The sequence below is a fragment of the Oncorhynchus kisutch genome, linkage group LG16, assembly GCF_002021735.2.
Source record: "Oncorhynchus kisutch isolate 150728-3 linkage group LG16, Okis_V2, whole genome shotgun sequence".
In the NCBI taxonomy this organism is placed as follows: Eukaryota; Metazoa; Chordata; class Actinopteri; order Salmoniformes; family Salmonidae; genus Oncorhynchus; species Oncorhynchus kisutch.
Window position 1 is genome coordinate 15,032,915 of NC_034189.2, and position 25,600 is coordinate 15,058,514.

General features: G+C 38.7%; 3 protein-coding genes across 14 annotated transcripts; all 3 read left to right on the top strand.

The window, feature by feature from the left end:
• LOC109906364 (butyrophilin subfamily 1 member A1-like) lies at positions 1 to 3,698 on the top strand. 3 transcript variants are annotated; one of them, XM_020504043.2, is made up of 7 exons: positions 2 to 190; positions 1,529 to 1,622; positions 2,077 to 2,106; positions 2,201 to 2,230; positions 2,516 to 2,569; positions 2,715 to 2,741; positions 2,891 to 3,698. In XM_020504043.2, exons 2-7 carry the CDS (start codon positions 1,619 to 1,621, stop codon positions 3,415 to 3,417), a joined length of 672 nt encoding a protein of 223 aa, XP_020359632.1. In that variant the 5' UTR covers positions 2 to 190; positions 1,529 to 1,618; the 3' UTR covers positions 3,418 to 3,698. The 3 variants fall into 3 exon arrangements, with proteins under 3 accessions (XP_020359631.1, XP_020359632.1, XP_020359633.1); XM_020504042.2 differs by having other exon boundaries at positions 1 to 190; positions 2,077 to 2,230; XM_020504044.2 differs by lacking the exon at positions 2,201 to 2,230 and having other exon boundaries at positions 3 to 190.
• Positions 3,699 to 3,806: 108 nt separating this feature from the next.
• Positions 3,807 to 8,998, top strand: LOC109906361 (butyrophilin subfamily 1 member A1-like). 6 transcript variants are annotated; one of them, XR_004203481.1, is made up of 7 exons: positions 3,807 to 5,320; positions 6,560 to 6,965; positions 7,102 to 7,131; positions 7,294 to 7,365; positions 7,904 to 7,942; positions 8,050 to 8,076; positions 8,239 to 8,998. XR_004203481.1 is itself a non-coding variant. In XM_020504036.2 (7 exons), exons 2-7 carry the CDS (start codon positions 6,942 to 6,944, stop codon positions 8,763 to 8,765), a joined length of 714 nt encoding a protein of 237 aa, XP_020359625.1. In that variant the 5' UTR covers positions 5,072 to 5,320; positions 6,560 to 6,941; the 3' UTR covers positions 8,766 to 8,998. The 6 variants fall into 6 exon arrangements, 5 of the variants coding, with proteins under 5 accessions (XP_020359625.1, XP_031648890.1, XP_020359626.1 ...); XM_020504036.2 differs by having other exon boundaries at positions 5,072 to 5,320; positions 7,904 to 7,937; XM_020504037.2 differs by having other exon boundaries at positions 5,094 to 5,320; positions 6,560 to 6,653.
• An 11,895-nt stretch (positions 8,999 to 20,893) lies between these two features.
• On the top strand, positions 20,894 to 23,855 carry LOC109906365 (butyrophilin subfamily 1 member A1-like). 5 transcript variants are annotated; one of them, XM_020504045.2, is made up of 7 exons: positions 20,902 to 21,175; positions 21,549 to 21,578; positions 21,681 to 21,713; positions 21,968 to 22,039; positions 22,241 to 22,279; positions 22,387 to 22,413; positions 22,558 to 23,855. In XM_020504045.2, coding segments are annotated over exons 2-7 (696 nt in total). In that variant the 5' UTR covers positions 20,902 to 21,175; positions 21,549 to 21,577; the 3' UTR covers positions 23,082 to 23,855. The 5 variants fall into 5 exon arrangements, 4 of the variants coding, with proteins under 4 accessions (XP_020359634.1, XP_031648893.1, XP_031648894.1 ...); XM_031793033.1 differs by lacking the exon at positions 20,902 to 21,175 and adding an exon at positions 21,260 to 21,416; XR_004203482.1 differs by lacking the exon at positions 21,681 to 21,713 and having other exon boundaries at positions 20,894 to 21,175.
• Positions 23,856 to 25,600: the final 1,745 nt, after the last annotated feature.

Below are 25,600 nucleotides of genomic sequence, written 5' to 3' on the forward strand. Positions count from 1 at the left end.
ACTGACTGGTTACACATTAACCAAATGAGCTGGGGCATGCTGTCTCATTATCAAATCTTTCTGTTCTCGTAATTATGGCCACTCGCTAGCATTTGGCATTAGTAAGTTGGTAAATGGGTACTTGGTATGAATAATATTTGAGACTATAGTGGTACATATACAACATAACAGGACAGGTTTTGTACACAAGGTAAGTGTCTGAAAGGTAATCACCATATGGTCTTGAAATCAATCTTCTTTGATTCACTCAGCGTTTTATTACTGGGTCTTAGAACTTTTATACTAATGTTTTAAACAATAATCCTTTTGATACGAGACAACTTGAAATATCTCTGAAACAGAACACATTCATCAGGATAACTATACTGCCTTTCTGAAACGAAATACCCACGTTTAGAACGTAATCCTTTCTTCAAATGTCTCTGGAATTGAACTAGCACAGTAGAAAGTGATATGGGTAGTACTTCTTTTAGTATTTAAATGACACATTTGCTAGGACATTTTAAGGTATCAATGGGTACATTCTGGTACTTACTTCAGATAACTGTACCCAATTGATAACTACCTGATACCAAATGCCTTTTACTGCTTGTTCCATTGAGTCCCAAAGGTAACAGTTTACTATAGGTGACCTTATTCATATATTAATAAAGCCTTTATAACAGCTATATAACACATTATTACATTTGTCATAAGTAATGTAATGTAATGAGTAGTTTTAAATAGTTATGAGTAACGGCATTAGATGTTATAAAACTAGTTATAATGTGTTTTATAGAGAACTGTTCATCCTGTTGTCATATGTGCTTATGTCCTTTTAATAACAACTGATATTACACAGTCTGCATGACAACTTATTTCATGTGTTATTACATGCTACATAAGTGTCTACGTACCAGATGTTATAATAGGGGCGTTATAGAAATGATCAAACTCTGTGTCACAGGGGCGGCAGGGTAGCCTAGTGGTTAGAGCGTTGGACTAATTGGACTAGTAACCGGAAGGTTGCAAGTTCAAATCCTCATTCTGCCCCTGAACAGGCAGTTAACCCACTGTTCCTAGGCCGTCATTGACAATAAGAATTTGTTCTTAAATGACTTGCCTAGTTAAATAAAGGTTTAAAATATATATATATATATATATTAAATGGAATTATGGGTGTCATAACCATGTCATAGGCTGTTATGGAGTGTGCACAGACACTTTAAATAAAGTTACATTAATTTGAGGTGCTATAAAACAGTTATGAATGTACTGGGTTGAGCATATCACAAAACCATTCAAGATCACCCACTTCTTTTGGTGGTATCACAATAACAATTCTGCGTTTGAGACTGACCAGAGGCATTGCAAGTTACTTTCACCAATTAAACAATTAATAATAGATAAATTTTGCCTCCCTCCCAACTCAAGACCTTTTCCATAGTTTTTGTGAAATCATGATTCCTTTACACTTGTCTGTTGGTTTTTGTTAACATTGTGAATCAGGCCTAGCAGACGTGAAATAAGGCTGATCATTTCTTTATAGGTGCCGTGGTTGAGTATTGGAGAAGGACAAGACACAGCGTTGTTCTGGGACTATTTGACTGTTAACGAAAACAATTTAGCCACCATCACCATGGGTAAAGCTGCCCGGATATATATACTTAAGGGCTGGATTCAATCCGTATCGTGGAAGATATACGTTCAAATTTAAAAGCAAATTTCCGATTGAGCCGACATACGGTATGCAGCATTTACCGTTAATGCAGTCGCCGCAAATTCTGGAACATTGTAGTTAAATTTCTATCAAGCCATAACGCCGATCCGCAATAATTCTGCAATATGGATTGAATCCAGCCCTCAATCATTACCCCTAAATGCATTATGTGATATATTGGGGAATATTTGACTGTTAGCTGTTACCATTTAGCCACCATCACCATGGCAATAGCCACCATCACCATGGGTAGAGCTTGCTCGAGTATACAAACCTAAATCATTACCCTAAATACATGAATTTACCCCTGACTACAATATTGATTACAGCTATAGTACATATACCACTGGGTCAAAAACTGTTTCCTTCTTTTACAGGATGTTTTGAATCAAAAACAGAAGGAGAGAGTAAGTTAGTTTTCTTGTCTTTGCCATAAAAATATGGATATTTGTCTTTCAAAAGAAGAACATGTATTATTCAACACTACATTACTTTATACAGTACAGAGCACGGTGGATTCAACAACGAAGGGTCAGCTATTAATCTCTTCATTCAAATATTTTTAGTGGAAATTTTTACAAAAGATAGATAGTCATGAGTTGGTATATTTAAATACATGATCTCTGACTCATAAGGATTTAATATGTTGGTGTTTGAAGTTTTAACCTAACATTTGTTAACTAATAAACAACAAAAACATGGCATTGATGGAAAGCATAGGATCTGACAAAACATTTCAGAGGAAGAATGTTTATTTAAATTACTTAAGGAGAATTCTATTATTTTGTTGATATGAATGTTATGACTCAACTCCAGACAAAGAAAACCCTTCACAGTCAGAAACTCAGCTCAAACTATCTCCAGAAAAAGGTGAGGAATATTCTACATGAGTTCATTAATGCATCTCTTTTAAATACAATATAATTTCAGAAAATATTAATATGAAATGTGATACTCATGTAGAGTGTATATTAATGTAGAGTATATATTAAAATATATATATATATTTCTCCAGATATAAATCAAGCACGCTCACATGAAGGTAATGGGCTCTGCCAACAGAATCGTTTTTTCAACTAAATTAAAATACTTACTTAAATAAAATATAATACTAATACTTAATTCACTGAAGGTTAAATTACAATGAAAATAATAAGTGAATAAAATATATTGTTTTCCTATTCTCCGCAGTGGATGTTACTCTGGATGTGGACACAGCTCACCCTAAGCTGAAGATACATGGGAACTCACTACAGTGGATAGATGAATCACCACAGAGAAACATTGACATTGAGAACTGTTTTGATGAAGAGCCTTTTGTGTTGGGCAAAATGGGCAGTCCTTTGAAGACTTACTGGGAGGTGAATGTGAAGGAGAAGGAAGACTGGGTGCTTGGCGTTGCCAAGGCAATGGCTAACAGGAAGGGGCCGTTGGCTTTCAGTCCAACTAATGGATTCTGGGTAATCAGACTATCCAATGGGCAAAGACTTAAAGCCATGGAGGATGAAGAACACGTTCTTGACAAAGGTATTCCAGATAAAGTTGGTATCTATCTAGATTATCAGGAAAGGAAGGTGACTTTCTTTAATGCAGATGAAGATTCACTCATCTACTCATTTATCAATGGACCAAGTTATCAGGATGATGTCCTGCCACTTTTCTCACCCTGGAACAATGATGCAAAACCAATCACAATTTTGCCCATCACAGCAACATAGGAAAACATAAATGATCGCATTCCCTGTCAATAGCTTGTCATGGTTTAAAGCTATGCAAAACATTTTTTATTAAGTAATATCCAGAATTTTGGATTACTTTCTATGTTCATTTGCTGTCATCTAACCAGGTATCAACGTTGTGTCCATATTTTCTGTTAATATATTAATGCTCTGTCTTTCCGACTTGAAGATTACTGACATCATGATTTGATCTCGTATTTGTCTGAGTTCCCTGTTGTCGTGAAAGCACTATAAAACTCATGGTACCCTCCGCCAGGCCATATCTGTGTGATGCTTGACTCAATGCTCTCATCTGCTTTAAAACCAAATATCGATCCAGGTTGGATGTGACAGCAGAGATGAGTTGCGCACTGTGGACAACCCCCCCCCCCCCCCCCCCCTGACTTTGAGAAGCTCCAACACGACATGCATAAAGCACAACCATCTCATTAGTGCTGGTGAGACACATCATGTCCAGGGGGGACCCTTTGTTCAGGGCAGGTGGGGCAGAAGCCACGACAGGTGATCCACCACCTATTTTTGGGGGGCCTGTTTTGCATGTTATTTTAATACAGGTAACATATCAGTTTGCAAACAATGTATGTTGTGTAGTAAGCTGTTAGTAGCCCATGTGCTTCACCATAATAATTTGCTCCATTTTCCCCTCATAACATAGCCTACTGTTCTGACTTGGTGGTGCACATTCAGCCTATAGCCTGTTTTAGAGAAATGTTACCATCAAATATTGTAAGAGCTTTCATTGTCTGCTTATAGACCACACTTATGACTTGGTTGTCAGGGAGAACACTGTAAGAACAGCCCATGTTCTCAATTCTGTCGCAGTACATTTCAAAAGTGCTGAACAAATAGTTATATTGACTACGTCAGTCCTAGCTCGCTCATTAATGTCTTAATCAATGTTATGGATTGCCTCTTATCCGCTCATTGTCCCCTTATGCAATAGTTTGTACATCTCAATTGCAAGAAGACACCACATCTGTTTAGCAAGTCAGCCATATCAGCTATGCTTTTTTTAAAGGCAGTAAATGAGGCTGAATTAACTGTTTCGCTGCCAGACAAGGCTCTGCTGACAGCCAGGTGTAGCAGTGGTAAGGTGTTGGGACTGCTGTTGGGACTCTGCTGTTGGGACAGCTTTATGCCCTACCAGTTTGTGAGCACGGTTTGTCACCGTTATATTGCAATTCATGTTTTGTTTATTGTTGTGTTGTGTAGTGGCCTTTCTGGCATGCATAAATCAAAAGTAAAAAAATGCCACACCAATATTTACATGCTAAAATTGCCACTGATCATGTCAGTCTAATTTGCAATTCACTGTCATAGCCCCACATTAAAAATATGTGAGGGTGAGCTGAGAAAATCTGAAATAAGAAATACTTTTAGAATGTTTTTCAATTGACTGCCACAGCACCAAATAAAAAAAGTATGAATGGCATTTAAAAAACAAAAAATTTTGGGGGTTAATTTGAATTGTTTTAGGCGATAATTTTCAAATATCAAAATGGGGTCGTGGGACAAAAAAGTTTGCGGATCACTGGCATAGAGTACATATTTGGCTTGCAGTAACTAAACTGGCCAGGGGGAGGGGCAGCTTTCCTATAAAGTACTGTAATGAGGGAGCCAATAAGATACAGAAGTCTTGATGAAACCTGGACCCTCCCTGTTTCTCTACGTGATTCTTGCTGGAAGGTTCAACTGACTGGTTACACATTAACCAAAGGAGCTGGGGCATGCTGTCTCATTATCAAATATTTCTGTTTTCAAAATTATGGCTACTCAATAGCCTTTAGCATTAGCAATTTGGAAATGGGAAGTTGGAATGAATAATATTTGAGACTATAGGTGGTACATATACAACAAAACAGGCCATTCATATATACACAAGGTAAGTGTCTGAAAAATAATCACCATAGTGTCCTGAAATGAATCTTCCTTGATTCTCTCTCTCTCTCTCTCTCTCTCTCTCTCTCTCTCTCTCTCTCTCTCTCTCTCTCTCTCTCTCTCTCTCTCTCCCCTTCCCCTTGCTGACTAATCATTCAGCGTTCTTGTTTTATTACTGTATCTTTTATCTTTTATACTAGTGGGTTAAACAATAATCATTTTGACATGAGACAACTTGAAATATCCATGAATGACAAGCCTTCAACAGGATAACTGAAGTACTGCCTTTGTAAAACTAACTAATCACTTCTAGAATGTAATCCTTTCTTGAAATGTCTCTGGAATTGAACTAGCACAGTAGGAAGTGATTTCGGTAGTACTTTATTTTACGGGTATATAAATTACATATTTGCTAGGACATTATAAGGTATCAGTGGGTACTTTCAGGTACTTACTTCAAATAAATGTACACAATTGGTTACTTTTAGTGCTTGTTCCAATGAGTCCCAAAGGTAACAGTTTACTATAGGTGACCTTATTCATATATTAATAAAGCCTTTATAACAGCTATATAACACATTATTACATTTGTCATAAGTAATGTAATGTAATGAGTAGTTTTAAATAGTTATGATTAACGGCATTAGATGTTATAAAACTAGTTATAATGTTTTTTATAGAGAACTGTTCATCCTGTTGTCATATGTGCTTATGTCCTTTTAATAACAACTGATATTACACAGTCTGCATGACAACTTATTTCATATGTTATTACATGCTACATAAGTGTCTACGTACCAGATGTTATAATAGGGGCGCTATAGAATTTATCAAACTCTGTGTCACACTAATATATTAAATGGAATTATGGGTGTCATAACCATGTCATAGGCCGTTATGGAGTGTGCACAGACACTTTAAATAAAGTGAAATTTATTTGAGGTGTTAGTTATAATATGCTTAATACCACAGAGTTGAGCGTATCACAAAACCATTCAAGATCACCCACTTCTTTTGGTGGTAACACAATAACAATTCTGTGTTTGAGACTGACCAGAGGCATTGCAAGTTACTTTTTCTAATTAAAATATTAAGGAGAGATAAAGTTTGCCTTCCTCTGTACTCAAGACATTTTCCATCGTTTTTGTGGCGCCATGTTTCCTTTACACTTGTCTCTTGGTTTTTGTTAACATTGTGAATCAGGTCTAGCAGACGTGAAATAAGGCTGATCGTTTCTTTATAGGTGCCGTGGTTGAGTATTGGAGAAGGACAAGACACAGCGTTGTTCTGGGACTATTTGACTGTTAGCTATTACCATTTAGCCACCATCACCATGGGTAAAGCTGTGTCAGATATAGATACTTAAGAGCTGGATTCAATCTGTATTGTGAAATGTAAAAGCAATTTTCCGATTGAGCCGACATACAGTATGCAGCATTTACCGTGAATGCAGTCTCCACAAATTCTTGAACATTGTCTTTAAAATTAAATCGAGCTATAACGTGGATCTGCAACACTTCTGCGATATGGATTGAATCCAGCCCTCAATCATTAGCCCTAAATACATGATGTGATGTATTGGGGAATATTTGACTGTTAGCTGTTACCATTTAGCCACCATCTTCATGGCAATAGCCACCATCACCATGGTAAAGTTGCTTGCATATACAAACCTAAATCATTACCCTAAATGCATGAATTTACCCCTGACTACTATATTCATTACAACTATAGTACATATACCACTGGATCAAAATAAGCCACAACTCTTTCTTTCTTTTACAGGATGTTGTGGCTCAAAACCAGAAGAACAGAGTAAGTTAGTTTGATGTTATAAATAGTGGAGGAAATGTTTGTGTGGGGTGGGGGGGTGGGGGGGTGGGGGGGGTGGGCGGTGGGTTTTGGAGCATGTGCAGTTATAGGGTCTGGCAAAATATGTGTTAATTTACATGATTCTGTTGTTTTGGTGATATGAAGGTTCTGACTCAACTGCAGAGCAAGAAAACCCTTTACAGACAGGAACTCAGTTCAAACCATCTCCTAAGAAAGGTGAGAAATAATGTACATTAATACAGAGGATGCTGTATAACTTCTGGGTAAGCACCAACTTTGCACCGACTTACACAATATTAAGTCAGTGTCACGCCTTGAGCTGAGATATCTCTGTTTTCTTTATATTTTGGTTAGCTCAGGGCGTGACTAGGGTGGGTACGCTAGGTTTTGTATTGTCTAGGGTTTTTGGTATGTCTAGGGTTTTGTAGGTCTAGGTGATTTGTATGTCTATGGTGGCCTGATATGGTTCCCATCATATTTAGGTAGCCATTCCCTTTGGTGTTTGTGGGATCTTGTCTGTGTAGTTGCCTGTCAACACTCGTTTGTATAGCTTCACGGTTCGTTTTGTTATTTTGTTAGTTTGTTCAGTGTTCATTCTTTAAATAAATAAGAATGTACGCAACCCACACTGCGCCTTGGTCCGATCCTTATAACGAACGTGACAGTCAGTATATTTTTGTTAGTTACACATTATCTTTCCCAGTTATTAGCTTTGTGTTCCATACCTCATTCTGGTTTATCATTGCAATTGTAGATGCATCAGCAAGATCCATCAAGGAGACTGCAAAGTTCGGTAACGCGTCTCTTTTAAAATACAATATAATTTCAGATAATATTCATCTGATATGTGAGACATTGAATTTGTCATTGCTATTCTTTTTTAAATGTATTTTTTTCCAGATATAAATCAAGCACGCTCACATGAAGGTAATGGGCTGTGACAACAGAATCTGTTTTTCAACTCAATTAAAATACCTAATAAAATAAAATACTTTCTCTGTCCTATATAACTAAGCTTTAAATCACTGAAGATTAAATTACAATGAAAATGATGAGTAAATAAATATTTGGTCTTCCCATTCTCCACAGTGGATGTTAGTCTGGATGTGGACACTGCTCACCCTAAGCTGAAGATACATGGGAACTCACTACAGTGGACTAATGAATCACCACAGAGAAAAATTGAAGTTGAAAACTGTTTTGATGAAGAGCCTTTTGTGTTGGGCAAAATGGGCAGTCCTTTGAAGACTTACTGGGAGGTGAATGTGAAGGAGAAGGATGACTGGGTGCTTGGCGTTGCCAAGGAAACGGCTGACAGGAAGGGGCCGTTGGCTTTCAGTCCAACTAATGGATTCTGGGTAATCAGACTATCCAATGGGCAAAGACTTAAAGCCATGGAGGATGAAGAACACGTTCTTGACAAAGGTATTCCAGATAAAGTTGGTATCTATCTAGATTATCAGGAAAAGAAGGTGACTTTCTTTAATGCAGAAGAAGGTTCGCTCATCTACTCATTTATCAATGGACCAAGTTATCAGGATGATGTCCGCCCACTTTTCTCACCCTGGAACAACGATGCAAAACCAATCACAATTTTGCCCATCACAGCAACATAGAAAAACATAATTCATCACATACCCTGTATGTCAATAGCTTATTGTGGTATAAAGCTATGTGAATCATTTTCGATTAAGTGATGTACAGAATTGTGGATTAATTCTCATCCTTTGCTGTCATCTAACCAGGCATCAATGTTGTGTTCCCTATTCTTTATTAATATATTAGACATTCATTATTTCAGTAGGGTATTGTGTGTGACATTAAACATGCATTTTTGTTTTAAAACATGTTGATTTGTGAAAAATACAAGTTCTTATTTGGTATCTGGTTGTCAATGTATTGATGACTAGGATTGAAAGAAACAACTGCCATCTACTGTAGTTGTTTTGACAAGTTTTATAATCATCCATCACATAAAACCTTGATTATCTTTACAATGACCAACAATGCAAGCTAGTTAGCCAGATACTTGGCACAATATATTGACCCAGTGAAGCCTGTAGTTAGTTGTCCAGTGTAACATCTAGTTGGATCATATTATCATTACAGATATTTCTACCAACATGATAGTTCAAACAGTCTGGGACATTCTAGTTCTATCAGTCTGGGACATTCTAGTTCTATCAGTCTGGGACATTCTAGTTCTATCAGTCTGGGACATTCTAGTTCTATCAGTCTGGGACATTCTAGTTCTATCAGTCTGGGACATTCTAGTTCTATCAGTCTGGGACATTCTAGTTCTATCAGTCTGGGACATTCTAGTTCTATCAGTCTGGGACATTCTAGTTCTATCAGTCTGGGATATAAAGTCATTCTATGATTTTAAAAAATACATAAATATGACTATACACTATGAATATGACAAAACATTAATATGACAAATGAGTATGACAAAACAAAATATGTTAGTCTATACATCATTACATCAATGATATTTTCTCACTTTACAGTAATGAGTATATACAGGATCAAAACAGAGATATTTGTAGATTTTTACAGTTACATCAATAAGTTGTCAGTTACATCTACATCAAGGGGAAAACGTTCCATCTCAAATCGCTCAGATCAGTGAAGAAGTAAAAGATTAAGGTAACTCAATCTTCAAAAAGTTCATAATTGCTAAAGCTAAAAAAAAATGCTTAAACGATGGAAAATAATCTGCATTGCACTCTGTGCATCAGCTGTTTTTCCCATGGTCAAATACAACCACAGAGAGTTTGGGGGTATTAGAGTACTAATTAAACCACAGAGAGTTTTGGGGGTATTAGAGTACTATTAAAACCACATAGATTTGTGTGGTTTTAGAGTACTAATTAAACCACAGAGTTGTGTGGTTTTAGAGTACTAATTAAACCACAGAGTTGTGTGGTTTTAGAGTACTAATTAAACCACAGAGAGTTGTGTGGTTTTAGAGTACTAATTACTATTACTATTTAAGGTACTAATTGTACCTTAAATTTTAAGGTACAAATACATAATAAATCTACAGGCAGTAGTAACCAAGAACTGAACAAACAATGCTATGGCCTTGCCTGTTAACTACAATCTTTTACATGTTCACTTTGCAGCTTGAGGAGGATTTAGCTTGTCAGACAGGTGCGTTTTGAGTTCATTTTTACAACCTAACAAAGGGCCGAAGAATGGATAGAGTTTCTTGGTAAATGTTCCAGTGAAGGAGTGGATGTGGCATCCAAAATACTATCTCCCCCCTCATAGTCCTCGAACACTCCCAGCTTCTCAATTTCAGTCCAGTCAACTATTTTCAATACTTTGTTTTCCACATGTATGCTCCAGTAGGCGTTCTCTGGAATCATTTGGATGTTTGAAACTCTCTTCTCTGGGTCCTGATACTGAGAACCTAAACTTTGACGACACATGGGTAAAACAAAGCCTCTGATTTTGTCTCTTTGTCTCTCATAAAACAACTCCTCAGGATCATTTTATGTTTTGAGGTTCGACCTTTAGCACTTATAGCACGTTAGCACGTAGGGTGCACCGATTGGTATTGGTATCACCTCGTTAGTCAGTATGTGTTACATCCGGGATGCTATGACGTACAGTGTAGGAACCATGACGTTTAACAAATACTGACTCCCAAATGAGATGCTGCTTTCATGGGCTGTAGCTCGTAGGTCTCTGGAACACTGTAAGATGGCAAACGTGTTACGTGCCCCCAGACGATTGTGTTTTTTGTTTGTTGATTTGAGTTGTTTGTAATTAATTGTTTTACTTATTTTGTACATAATGTTGCCTCTACCGTCTCTTTTGACCAAAAAGAACTTCTAGACATCAGGACTGCGATTACTCACCACTGTAACTGTCTGCTCATTCTCTCATACTCTCAAACACATAGATCCCCTGAATAACTTCTAGACATCAGGACTGCGATTACTCACCACTGTAACTGTCTGCTCATTCTCTCATACTCTCAAACACATAGATCCCCTTGTCTAGAAGCAGCTAACTCTCCAGATCCCAATCACCTGAATTCTGATAACCTGTTCACACACCTGTATGTCATTAACACACACTATTTAGGTCAGTTATTTGAACCCCATCATAGTGAGGTATTGTTTGTTTTGATACACATTTCTATTCGGAGCTCTGTTTTGTCCTGTATTAGTCCTCCCGTGTATCGTAGGTTTTTGGCCATCCTCACTAACGATGCCTTTTTGCCTATTCCCTGCCTGTACTTTTGCCTATTGGATTTCCTGTCATCAACCTCTTTCCTGATCTCCCAGACTATGTTATTAGTCTTTTCCCTGCCTGTACTGTTACCTTTTTGGAGCCCTTGTGTATGACCATCTGCCTGCCCCTGGACCCAGTTACCTGCCTCCTCCTGTGGTCCTTTACAATTAAACACCTGCTGTGCCCTGCACTTTAAACCAGCACTCTGTCTCCCATCGTATTCATGACAAGCATGGACTAGCAGAATCCTTTTTTTCGTTTCATGGCTCTGACGAGCACAATGCGAAGAATACACTGCTTCCTCATGAACAGGCCCCCGATCCCTGTGATCTAAGTGAAGAGGAGGCGGAAAAAGAGAGGCTGAAGGTCGGGCTGCCTTCTGATAATTCGTCGGTGATTGAATAAACCCACACTTCCCTCCATTCTGCTAGCAAACGTGCAATCTTTGGACAATAAAATCAATGAGTTACGCGGAAGATTAAACTACCAACGGCACATTAAATACTGTAACATCTTATGATTCACGTAGCCGTGGCTGAACGACAACAACATCAACATACAGCTGACTGGTTATACGATGTCCCGGCAGGATAGAACAGCGGCACCTGGTAAGACAAGGGGCGCCATCTATTTATTTTTGTAAACAACAGCTGGTGCACGATATCTAAGGAAGTCTCGAGCTATTGCTCGCCTGAGTTAGAGTTTCTCATGATAAGCTGTAGACTACACTACCTACCAGGAGAGTTTTCATCTGTATTCTTTGTAGCTGTTTACAAACCACCACAGTCAGAAGCTGGCACTAAGACAGCATTGAATGAGCTTTATTCTGCCATAAGAAAACAAGAAGAAGCTCACCTAGAGGCGGCACTCTTAGTAGCCGGGGACTTTAATGCAGAGACACTTATTTCCGTTTGACCAAATTTCTATCAGCTTGTTAAATGTGAAAACAGAGGAAAGAGAACTCTGGACCACCTATACTCCACACACAGAGATGCATACAAAGCTCTCCCTTGCCCTCAATTTGGCATTTCCTCCTGATTCCTGGTTACAAGCAAGAATTAAAGCAGGAATCACCAGTGACCCCTCCCCCTCTGTTGTCAGTCACTTTAATAACTCTACCTACATGTACATACTACCTCAAACTACCAGTGCCCCCACACATTGACTCTGTAATGGTACCCCCCTGTATATAGTTTGGGTGTTGTTATTTCAATGCTGTTCTAAAACTACTTGTTACTTTTATCTCTTATTCTTATCTGTATTTTTTGAATGTTTGGTTATGGGCACGTAGCATTTCACTGTAAGGTCCTGTTGTATTCGGCGCATGTGACAAATAACATTTGATTTGATTTGATTTTCATATGTGTGTTTATGTGAATTGGCTAGCTAATTAGCAGTGTGCTAGCGGTGAAATCACCTGCTCTGAGACCTAGAAGTTGTTGTTTCCTTTGCTGTGCAAGGGTTTTTGTGACACTGCTGTTAACACTGCTTTGTCGGTGACACGTGTCAATGTGTTCAGGGAGTCACTCGTTTGAGCACAGGTTCAGCCAACCAGCATCATGGAAGCAACACCGTTAGCCTCAGACAGCTCAGCCAATACCTCAAAAACAATTTCTTATCCCTCCGTGACAAAATGCTGTTTTTGCTAGTCAACTTTCAGTGGACTCCCATGAGTGTCTTTCAGAACCCCTACTAAAACCCCAGCTGTTTCATTTTGGTTGTTACCGGTGACTCTTTGTTACTTCCCCCTTCTTTTTGAGCGACAATTTTTGGTTTTCTTGGAACGTAACAGTATCTAAGAGGAAAGCCCTCATGCTCATCACATTGAGAAACAATCACGGATCACCTATAGGCTTTGTCCCAAATTACTGTACAGTGCACTGCTTTTGACAAGAGCCCTATCAAAGTAGTGCACTAAGTAGGGAATAGCATGTCATTTCAGCTCCAGCCCTAGTAAAGCCATAGGTTGGTTCTACATGTATCTTACATACAGGACTGAATGCAGCAACATATGATGACCACTGTGACATCAAAACACTGTATCATAAAACAACTTTTTCAATATCAGACAAGGTTGAGTGGATTGTCAATATGAATTGAATAACCTGACTGACAATAAGTGTCCCAAACATGCTCCTAATGCGTAGGATGTGTGAATAGTAGCTGCATTCTTCCTTGTTGTTGGTTGTAGGCAAGCTCAGAGTGTCAAGTAACATGGCTATCAGTATTTACATTACATATTGTATTTGATTTGGGTATACTTGTAATCACAGATTTGTAATCTCATCTGTATAAAGAGACCTTGTTCTCAGCATGACTACTTGTAAAATAAAGATAACACATTAGGGTCATACTCACAAAGCAGTGTGACTATGGCGTTAGTGAGGTTTGGCACTGGAACAAACACACACACACACACACACACACACACACACACACACACACATGCACGCACGCACGCACACACACACGCAAAATCAGCTAAGAACAAATTCTTATTTACAATGACGGCAAAGGAACAGTGAGTTACTGCCTTGTTCAGTGGCAGAACAACAGATTTTTATCTTGTCAGCTCAGGTATTCAATACACCAACCTTTTGGTTACTAATAAACTAGTGTATGCCATAGGTTGGATATTGCCTGGTTCTTAACCAACTGCTGGATCACATCACAGTAAATGTTGTAAGCACAAACAGATCCGGCTACCAGGATAAGAGATAGAACGGTTGGGTGATTAGATCTTCATCAGCTTCTGATGCCCCACAAAAATGCAGTCCCACCTGTTCAGCAACATGACAGGGGCCTTAACACTGAATCAAGTTTCACCACAAGAATCAAAGGTTATTGAGCTCTCTCTCTCTCTCTCTCACTCTCTCTCTGTCTAGCTGTTAGGAGTCGTGGTATTTTCACAAGTATGTGGTACATTTTTTAAACTCTAAAGTACAAAACTCTAAAATGATAACACTTGTAATGCCCGTTATCTTATGTTCAGAACCTTAATTTCCGCATTCATTGCGGTTTCACACATCTTTCAACACTGAGTCATTCAGGAAAAATCTGTTTTCCACGAAATAAAATGAGAACATTTAGTTTAGTCACCAAAACATCAGATAATGACAGGCTCACCATGTAGTCATTTGAACTACCATTACATCTAATAGCAAAGAATACAAGATACACATTTCAAAGCTGTTATTTTTGAAGTGCTGAATAGAACAAATAGTAGATGGTAAATATAATTTTCCAAACAGTATTTGACTAAAACTTGACACGCACAATTAAAAATAACAATTTGTATCCAAAGGCAGGTTATGAGGATGTTGAGAAATGTGTCAGTCTTACAGTTTCATTATCCTTATACAATACATACTTAGGACAAATAATCAGAAATATGGGTATTGTAAAGCAGTTGGCTACTGTAAAAACGTAGCATGGTGTTGTATGCCATTTCTTCCCCGTGCAACATTGTACAAGATCACCTTTTCTACGTGACTAATACAGTATTGCCTGTCAGAGAGAATAAAGTAGACGGCACACGTCAAACGTATGATTTATGACCCTATGTCAGGATGACGTGTGCATGCCCATATTTGGGCATCCGGTCAGGACATCCTGTTCCTGTTCTCACGCCTTAGAGGGAGTGTGAAATTATGTATATAATTCCGGGAAGTGATCACGTGCTCTAGGGAGTGCCCATATTTGGGCATCCGGTCAGGACATCCTGTTCCTGTTCTCACGCCTTAGGGGGGGTGCTAATTTATGCATATATTGTATCTATTCCTTTGAAGTTGTCATGATGATTGATGTGTAGGGACCTGGTTGAACTGGGGTGGGGTCTGTGTTTGAACATTGGAAAGAGAATGGCCCCACACACCCTATTTTATTGCCCTTAGGGTTGTTGTCTATGAAGCAGGATTGACTGGGAGGGGAATTGTGTGTGTGTGTGTGTGTGTTTGTGTGTGTGTGTGTGTGAGTGTGTGTGTGTGTGTGTGTTAGAAACAAGGTCCCTTGGCATTGTGTACATTTCAAGCTTTCAACAACAATAAAACAACCATCTAAATAATGTTTCTCGGCCTGACACACAGGGGGTTGAAGGAGGGAGATTAGAACCCCAAAGTAATAGGGGGTAAGAAAGATCCTAAAGGTAATTTCAGATTCAGGTTTAGGGTGTAATAACTTTAGGGAAACCGCATTTCACACTATGTACAGACATAGAGAGCATACACCTAAAGGTGTAACAGGGATGAATGGATATTCAATGTACAACAGTAGTCTTCTGTAACAAGCAATACGTGTTAAAAATGTGCCACAGTCGTTTATGAAAGGCCTTTACTTATGACTTAAACAGATACATTTTCTACCCAGCTTATTAATTAATGCTGGGGGATAAATCAGGTGTTTCTAGGTGAGCTTAAACAAATCTACAGTGAAACAAAAGTGTACACTTTACACACATGTTTATTGACTTTTAAAAAGACCACAGTAACATGACAGATATAGTGGAGATGCTAAAAAAATCTGCTAGTGGATATTCAATGTACAACAGTAGTCTTCGGTAGCGTGTTAAATATGTGCCACAGTCAATCATGACAGCCTCTTTTTGAAAGGCCTTTATTTATGACTTAAACTGATTCATTTTCTACCCAGCTTATTAATTAATGATTAATTATTGACTTTTAAAAAGACCACAGTAACATGACAGATATAGTGGAGATGTGACAAAGTCTGTCCGTTGTCATGTATCTTCCAAGGCATGCAGGGATGTCTTGACAGTGTTTAGCTTTAAATGGCGTGATTATCCCATATCCATAATCCTTATGAAAAAGATGGACCGTCTTTTCCAAATTCGTGAACAATTACGGCGCTGGCCTCGGATTATCTACCCATGGAGGGAAAACGCTTTGATGAAGCGTGCAAGAAGGTCATGGCGATGGTGAATTGGAAACGGATGCAGGTCAGGGCTAACCAGGCCCTATATCTGTAAGAAAGGAATAGTAAAAAGGTTTAATTATGACATGCTTTAAACTGTATGTACTTAATATTTTGAATTAAATAAAATGGTAAAATTGTATCTCACCCCTAAATGAACGGGAAGCTCTCAGAGGATGTGGGGGCTAAAAAGTCGGACACCCAGAGGATGTGGGGGCTAAAAAGTCAGACACCCAGAGGATGTGGGGGCTAAAAAGTCAGACACCCAGAGGATGTGGGGGCTAAAAAGTCAGACACCCAGAGGATGTGGGGGCTAAAAAGTCAGACACCCAGAGGATGTGGGGGCTAAAAAGTCAGACACCCAGAGGATGTGGGGTCTAAAAAGTCAAACACCCCAGAAAGAATACAGTATGGCGAGATAGCCCCCTAGGGTTTAAAACAATGTTATTTCTAATCAGAGCCAGGTCCCGCCACCCCGGTCTATACATTTACATCGGACACCCCCCAAGCTGCTAACCCTGAGGATGTAGGAAATCAAAAGGCAATACATGCAGAAGAAATGTCTCGACATCCCCTCCTGTTGTTTGAAATCACTACCTTTGTAATCTAAACCAAATATACAGGGTGTTGCATACAGGATATGGGTACTATCTCTAGTTAGGGACACGACCGCGAACGAGTCTAGTGAAACAGATACTTAACCACTCTGTTCGCACCGCTTTAGCGCATCTACAAACCGAAAAGGCCAAACAGATAAAAAGATCATCCGTGAATCCATCCTACTGGAGCTTTCTGAAGGTGAGTTAGTGAAAATAATATATTAGATTTGGAGTCGGGAATTGTTTGAATATTATGGATATTATTGTACTATTAAACAGGAGTTATATGTGTTTTAAACCGATGACATCGATTTTTTTAATGTCAAATGCCCATATTCTTGTCATTTAAAAATGTATATATATCGTATAACATGTTAATATTATCTAATATGGCACACCTGTATTTGGGGAGTTTTTCCCATTCTTCTCTGCAGATCCTCTCAAGCTCTGTCAGGTTGGATGGGGTGCATTGCAGTACAGCTATTTTCAGGTCTCTCCAGACATGTTCAATCCAGTCCAAGCTCTGTTTGGGCCACTCAAGGACATTCAGAGACTTCCCGAAGCCCCTCCTGCGTTGTCTTGGCTTTGTGATTAGGGTCGTTGTCTTGTTGGAAGGTGAACCTTGGCCCCAAACTAAGGTCCTAAGCGCTCTGGAGCAGGTTTTCAACAAGCCGACATATTGAATTGTTATAAGCTGACATATTTAATTTTTTTAAGATGATCATACCTTGGATCTTTTAGCTATTTCATTTAGAATTTTAGGACCCCTTTAGTTATAAAAACATATATAAAACAATTATTTGATAAAATATAGAATATGGCCATCACTACTATAGCCCATAAAAATGCATTGAATAACACATTCATAAATGTGTTTTTTTAAAGACAGTCAAAAATGAAATCTTGAGAAATATGTTCATTTCTTTTTTAAAGTTATTTTTAAATCATCAGTTGTCACAAAGTACCACACTATAATACTATCATCCCAATAAAAGAAGTGCATCATCTGCATAGTATCCTCTAATTCAGAACATCCCAACACAGTGTTAGTGTGTGTTTTTATGTTTCTGTCTGTTTGGATGTAAACGTTCAGGATGAGAAGGATTCTCCCTGGTGCCCTGTTCGGCTATGGAGCTAAGGATTCTCCCTGGTGCCCTGGTTGGCTATGGAGCGAAGGATTCTCCCTGGTGCCCTGTTTGGCTATGGAGCAAAGGATTCTCCCTGGTGCCCTGTTTGGCTATGGAGCAAAGGATTCTCCCTGGTGCCCTGTTTGGCTATGGAGCAAAGGATTCTCCCTGGTGCCCTGTTCGGCTATGGAGCTAAGGATTCTCCCTGGTGCCCTGTTCGGCTATGGAGCTAAGGATTCTCACTGGTGCCCTGTTCGGCTATGGAGCTAAGGATTCTCACTGGCGCCCTGTTCGGCTATGGAGCAAAGGATTCTCCTTGGTGCCCTGTTTGGCTATGGAGCTAAGGATTCTCACTGGCGCCCTGTTCGGCTATGGAGCAAAGGATTCTCCTTGGTGCCCTGTTTGGCTATGGAGCTAAGGATTCTCACTGGTGCCCTGTTTGGCTATGGAGCATTCATATTAAACTGAATAGTAATAATATAACAATGTAATAATATCTTCACTATAGGAGGGCATATTGGAGGTTCAGCCTCTGGAGATAACTACAGTTCCAGTACCTAGTGCAGAAATCCCACTGGACACTGAAGATGCATGTACTGTACATTGCTTTCAGAAAGAATTCAGAACCCTTAACTTTTTCCACATTTTGTTACGTTACAGCCTTATTCTAAAATGGATGAAAAAAAATATATATCCTCAGCACTCTACCTACAATACCAAATAACGACAGCAGGCTTTTAGAAATGTTTGAAAACTAAAAAACAGAAATGTCTTATTTACAGTACAGATGTATTCAGACCCTTTTCAATGAGACTCGAAATTGAGCTCAGGTGCATCCTGTTTCCATTGATCATCCTTGAAAAGTTGAAACAATTTGATTGGAGTCCACCTGTGGCAAATTCAATTGATTGGGCATGACTTGGAACGGCACACACATTTCTTTATAAGGTCCCACAGTTAACAGTGCAAAAACCAACCATGAGGTCGAAGGCATTGTCCTTAGAGCTCTGAGACAGATTTGGTCGAGGCACAGATCTGGGGAAGGGTAACAAAAAAGTTCTGCAGCATTGACAATACCCAAGAACACAGTGGCTGAGAAGAGCCTTGGTCAGGGAGGTGACCAAGACCCAATGGTCACTCTACCATCAAGTAAGGTTTTGGATTTGCTAGAGTTGTGGATGTGGGTCTGTGGGCGTTGTCCCATGACTCCGGATTGGATGGTTTTGTGCTCAATGCCAGTGGCAGTGTTTCTTTATTTTGTTTTAACACTTACTTTAAACTTTCAGAACCCTATCCCAAACCTTTACCTTAACCATTGGTAACGAATGCCTAAATTTCATGTTTTAGGTTTTAGCAAGTTCGAAAGTTGACGTTTGGAGAAACGTAACGATGCTGAGCAACCCAGTCCAGGGTGTAAAACACAGTTTGAAAGTTGACGTTTGGAGAAACGTAACGATGCTGAGCAACCCAGTCCAGGGTGTAAAACACAGTTTGAAAGTTGACGTTTGGAGAAACGTAACGATGCTGAGCAACTCAGTCCAGGGTGTAAAACACAGTTTGAAAGTTGACGTTTGGAGAAACGTAACGATGCTGAGCAACCCAGTCCAGGGTGTAAAACAGTTTGAAAGTTGACAATTGGAGAAACGTGGATAATCTTCAGAATCTGAAGTCAATTTGGTAGAACCCACACTCCAGGATGGGACAATGCTAACAAGAAATGAAACAAAACACAGAAAGGGACCATGAGACCATGAGTATTTAAAATACTTCATATTTTGTCAATTTACATTCTGACTTTTAATGCTATAAATGGGAAAAAAGACAATCTATGTCTATATCGGATGCAACTGAGGAAAACCAAAATAATACATTTGTAATGGTTCTCTTGTGGTGAAGGAGAGTCGGACCAAAATGCAGCGTGTAGATTGCGATCCATGTTTAATAAACAAACATAAAACACGAATCAATTACAAACACTACAAAACAAAGAACGTAACGAAAACCGAAACAGCCTATACTTGTGTAAACTAACACAGGAACAAGGACACTAAGGACAATCACCCACGAGAAACTCAAAGAATATGGCTGCCTAAATATGGTTCCCAATCAGAGACAACGATAAACACCTGCCTCTGATTGAGAACCACTTCAGACAGCCATAGACTTAACTAGAACACCCCACTAGCTACAATCCCAATACATACACACCACATACAAAAACCCATGCCACACCCTGGCCTGACCAAATAAATGAAGATAAACACAAAATACTTCGACCAGGGCGTGACAACATTGGTGAATTAATTGGAAACTTGCACATTTGTAACAAGCATGTTAACAAGCATTTGTTGTTACACCACTATAATTACAGACCGCAATTACCACCTTAGGTGGTAATTCTGCCAGACATCCTTCCAATCAATAGCCTCATCATCAATAGCCAAATCCTTTATACTTTCAGTTGCGACATTCCTTACAGGCATAACCAATTGGTAAATCTGTCTAAGAGTGTGTTACTACCTCAATGCCAAGAGGCACAACACAGTCTTAGAAAAAAGGCTCCAAAAGGGTTCTTAAGCTATCCCCATATGATAACCCTTTTTGGTTCCAGGTAGAACACTTTTTGGTTCCATGTAGAACCCTTTTAAGTTCTAGATAGCACTTTTTTCTAAGATCTACAACACATGAATAGGTGTTATGATACAGCACACACTGAGTATACATAAAACTTGCAGTAACTAAAAGGGCCATGGGGGGAAGCTTTCCTATAAAGTACTGAGGAAGCCAATAGGATACAATGTGTTGTCTTGATAAAACCCTCCCAGTTTCCTCCCATGTGATTCTTGCTGGAAGTTGACAACGGACTGCTTACACATTAACCAGAGGAGCTGCAGTATGTTGTCTCCTTATCCATTTTTTTCTGATCTCATATGACCACAGCATTTAGCATTGGCAATTTGGTAAATGGGTACTTGGTATAAATCCCATTTGAGACTATAAGTGGTGATATACAACAAAACAGGACAGACATTTATACACAACGTAACTATCTGAAAAATAATCACCATAAGAACTGGAAATCTCTCTCTCTCTCTGATACAGTCTACTTAGTAAAATGTCAAGGTAAGCATTTTTTTCACTTCTTTTTTTGTGGTAACAATATAAAAGTTTATGGCATCATGCTTCTTTTAAATGTGTCTCTTGCTTATTGTTAGCAATGTGAATCAGGTTTAGTGGACGTGAAATGAGGCTGACAATATCTTTATAGGCGCTGTGGCTGAGAATTGGAAAAAACAGAATTATTCTGTGACTACTTAGGACTATTTAATTGTTAGCTGTTACCAATTAGCCACCACCACCATGGGTAAAGCTGCTTGGATACAAACCTAAATCATTACCCTAAATGCATGAATTTACCCCTGACTACTATATTCATTACAACTATAGTACATATACCACTGGATCAAAATAAGACAACTCTTTCTTTCTTTTACAGGATGTTGTGGCTCAAAAACCGAAGACCAGAGTAAGTTTGTTTTCTTCTCTTCTCTGCATGAAAAGATTATGATGGATATTTGTCTTTCAAAATAATAAAATGTATTTTTCAACACCATATTACTTGATACAGTGCCAATCATCAGGGATTCAACAAAGGATAAGAGTAAGCTTTTAGTCTGTTAATATAAATACTTTTAGTGGATCATTTAGTGGATCATTTAAAATAAGACAATCATGAGTCGGTAGATTCTATTTTAGTGTTTGATGTATGAACCTAGCATGTTTTGCACATTAAACAACATAATCATGCAATTAATGGGAAGCATGTGCAGTTACAGTGTCTGTCAAAATATTTCAGATGAAGATTGTATATTTAAAATTATTTAAGGAGAATTCTATTGTTTTGGTGATATGAAGGTTCTGACTCGACTGCAGAGCAAGAAAATCCTTTACAGACAGGAACTCAGTTCAAACCATCTCCTAAGAAAGGTGTGAAGTATATTACATCAATACAGTTGGTGCTGTGTATATTCTGTGTAAGCACCAATGTTGCACCAACTTACCCTAGTGCACACTCTTACCCAAGCGCATCTGTATTAAGTCAGTATATATTTTGTAATTACACAGTATCTTTCACAGTTATTAACTTTGTGTTCCATACCTTATTCTGGTTTAACATTGCAATTGTAGATGCATCAGCCAGATCCAGGAAGAACACTGCAGAGTTCGGTAATGTGTCTCTTGTACATACAATATAATACAAAATAATATTCATGTGAAATGTGAGACAATGAATTTGTCACTGTTATGCTTAAAAATCTTTTTTCTTTCTCCAGATATAAATCAAGCACGCTCACATGAAGGTAATGGGCTCTGTCAACAGAATCCGTTTTTCAAATCAATTAAAATACTTAATAAAATTAAAATACTTAATTTGCCCTACATGCCTAATTTTATAATCAATGGAGATTATTTTGTCATTTAATATGTTTTCCTATTCTCCACAGTGGATGTTAGTCTGGATGTGGACACTGCTCACCCTAAGATGAAGATACATGGGAAATCACTACAGTGGATAGATGAATCACCACAGAGAAACATTGACATTGAGAACTGTTTTGATGAAGAGCCTTTTGTGTTGGGCAAAATGGGCCGTGCATGGAAGAGTTACTGGGAGGTATATGTGAAGAAGGATGACTGGGTGCTTGGCGTTGCCAAGGCAACGGCTAACAGGAAGGGGCCGCTGGTTTTCAGACCAACAGGTGGCTTCTGGGTAATCAGACTATCCAATGGGCAAAGACTTAAAGCCATGGAGGATGAAGAACACGTTCTTGAGAAAGGTATTCCAGATAAAGTTGGTATCTATCTGGATTATCAGGAAAAGAAGGTGACTTTCTTTAATGCAGATGACGGTTCACTCATTTACTCATTTATTGATGGACCAAGTTATCAGGATGATGTCCTGCCACTTTTCTCACCCTGGAACAATGATGCAAAACCAATCACAATTTTGTCCATCACAGCAACATAGAAAAACATAATTGATCATATTCCCTGTCTGTCAATAGTTTATCATGGTATCAAGCTATGTTAATATTTTTGATTAAGTAATATCCAGAATTGTGGATTAATTTGTATGATCCTTTGCTGTCATCTAACCAGGCATCTACGTTGTGTTCCATTATTTGTATTAATATATTATTTGTTCATTATTTCAATAGATTTTTGTGTATGAAATTAAACAATCATTTTGTTTTAAAATATTAAATGTTGATTTGTGAAAAATACAAGATCTTATTTGGTATCTGGATGTAGATCTACTGATGACTCTGATTGAGAAAAACAACGACCTTCTATTGGCTTGTTTGTAGTTGTTTTGACAAGTTTGGTAATCATCCATCACGTAAAACTTTGAGAATATTTACAATGACCAAGCATGAGAGTTGGATTGCCAGAATTTTGACTCAATATATTGACCCTGTAAAGCCTGAAGTTAGCTGTTCAGTGTAACATCTATTTTGACCGTCTTTTCATCACAGACATTTCTAGCATGCTAGTTCAATCAGTGTGTGATATAAAGTGATTCTATGATTTGTTTTTAAAATAACTATGACTGTATGATATGAACATGAAAAAACACCAATATGACAAATGAGTTTGACAAAACTGAATACATTAGTCTGTCTATACATCTTTGTAACAAGGGATATTTACTAACTTTACAATATTGAGTATATATAGATATATATATCTTCACAGTTGATAATTACTAAAGCTATATAAATACTCAAAAAATGGAAGATAATCCGCCTTGCACTCTACCCATCAGTTATTTTCCCCATGGTTAAATAAAACCACATAGAGTTTGTGTTTTTTAGAGTACTAAAAAAAACACAGAGTTTGGGGTTATTAGAGTACTAATAAAACCACAGAGTTTGGGGTTATTAGAGTACTAATAAAACCACAGAGTTTGGGGTTATTAGAGTACTAATAAAACCACAGAGCTTGGGGATATTAGAGTACTAATAAAAACACAGAGAGTTGTGGGGTATTAGAGTACTGTCACGCCCTGGCCTTAGTATTCTGTGTTTTTGTTATTATTTTGGTTAGGCCAGGGTGTGACATGGGGATTTATGTGGGTTGTTTGTGGTTATGGGATTGTGGTTAGAGTAGTACTCTAGGTAAGTCTATGGTTGCCTAGAGTGGTTCTCAATCAGAGGCAAGTGTTTATCGTTGTCTCTGATTGGGGCAGCCATATTCATATTTGGGCAGCCATATTCTTTAGGTCTCTTGTGGATGATTGTTCCTGTCTTTGTGTTTGTGGCAACAGATAGGAATGTTTCGGTTTTTTCACGTTTCTTGTTTTGTAGATTGTTGTATTTTCATCTTTATTAAAGATGCACAAAACTAACCACGCTGCATTTTGGTCCGCCTCTCTTTCACCGGAAGAAAACCGTTACAGAATCACCCACCAACCAAGGACCAAGCGGGGTGGTAAACAGAGGCAACAGCAGCAGCAGGAGAAGCGACAGGTGCAGCAGGAGTAACAGCAGCAGCAGCAGCAAAGGCAGCAGCAGGAGAAGCAACAGAGGCAGCAGCAGCAGCAGCAGCAGCAGTGGGAGAGGCTGCACTATTTGGAGAAATGGACTTGGGAGGAGATCCTTGACGGGAAAGGACCCTGGGCAGAGCCAGGGGAATATTGCCACCCCAAAGGCAGCGAACGCAGAGAGGCGGCATTATGAGGAGCTAGCACGGCAGAGCGGCTGGAAGCCCGAGAGGCAGCCCCAAACATTTCTTGGGGGGGGACACAGGGAGAGTGTGGCAGAGTCAGGAGCCAGACCTGAGTCAACTCCCCCTGTTTACCGTAAGGAGCCATGGATGTTATCGGAGCTATCGGCGAAGCTGAGGGCTGAGTCTGAGAGGGTCGAGGGGTGTGACTTGCACGAGCCTGTGGATTACTAAACAACGCGCCAACCAAATGGAGGTTTTTGGATATAAAAATAATCTGAGTGCAAACATCCGAAGATCAACAAAGGTAAGCGATTCATTTTATTGCTTTTCTGACTTTCGTGACCAATCCACTTTGCTGCTAGCTGTTTGTAATGTTTTGTCTGCTGAGAGATGTCTTTACATAAACGTTTGGTTTGCTTTCGCTGTAAAGCTTTTTTGAAATCTGACATGCCAGGTGGATTAACAACAAGCTAAGCTGTGTTTTGGTATATTGCCCTTGTGATTTCATGAAAATGTAATATTTTTATTATTTTTATTTTTATTTGGCGCTCTGCAATTCAGCGGATGTTGACGAAAATGATCCCGCTAACGGGATGGGTGCACCAAGATGTTTTAATTCTGGGGTGTGCAGTGCATGGGTCGAGAGTCACATCCGCTGTAAGTACAGGTAAGTACATATTTCATTGTTCAAAGCAGTTGTAACACTTTTATTGTGTGTACGTGAATCTTAACCACCTCAGGTTGATGTCTGTGCCACCGTGAAAATCGAATTAGCATAATAAAAAAATCTCCATAAAAATCTGTCAGATTAAGCTAGAG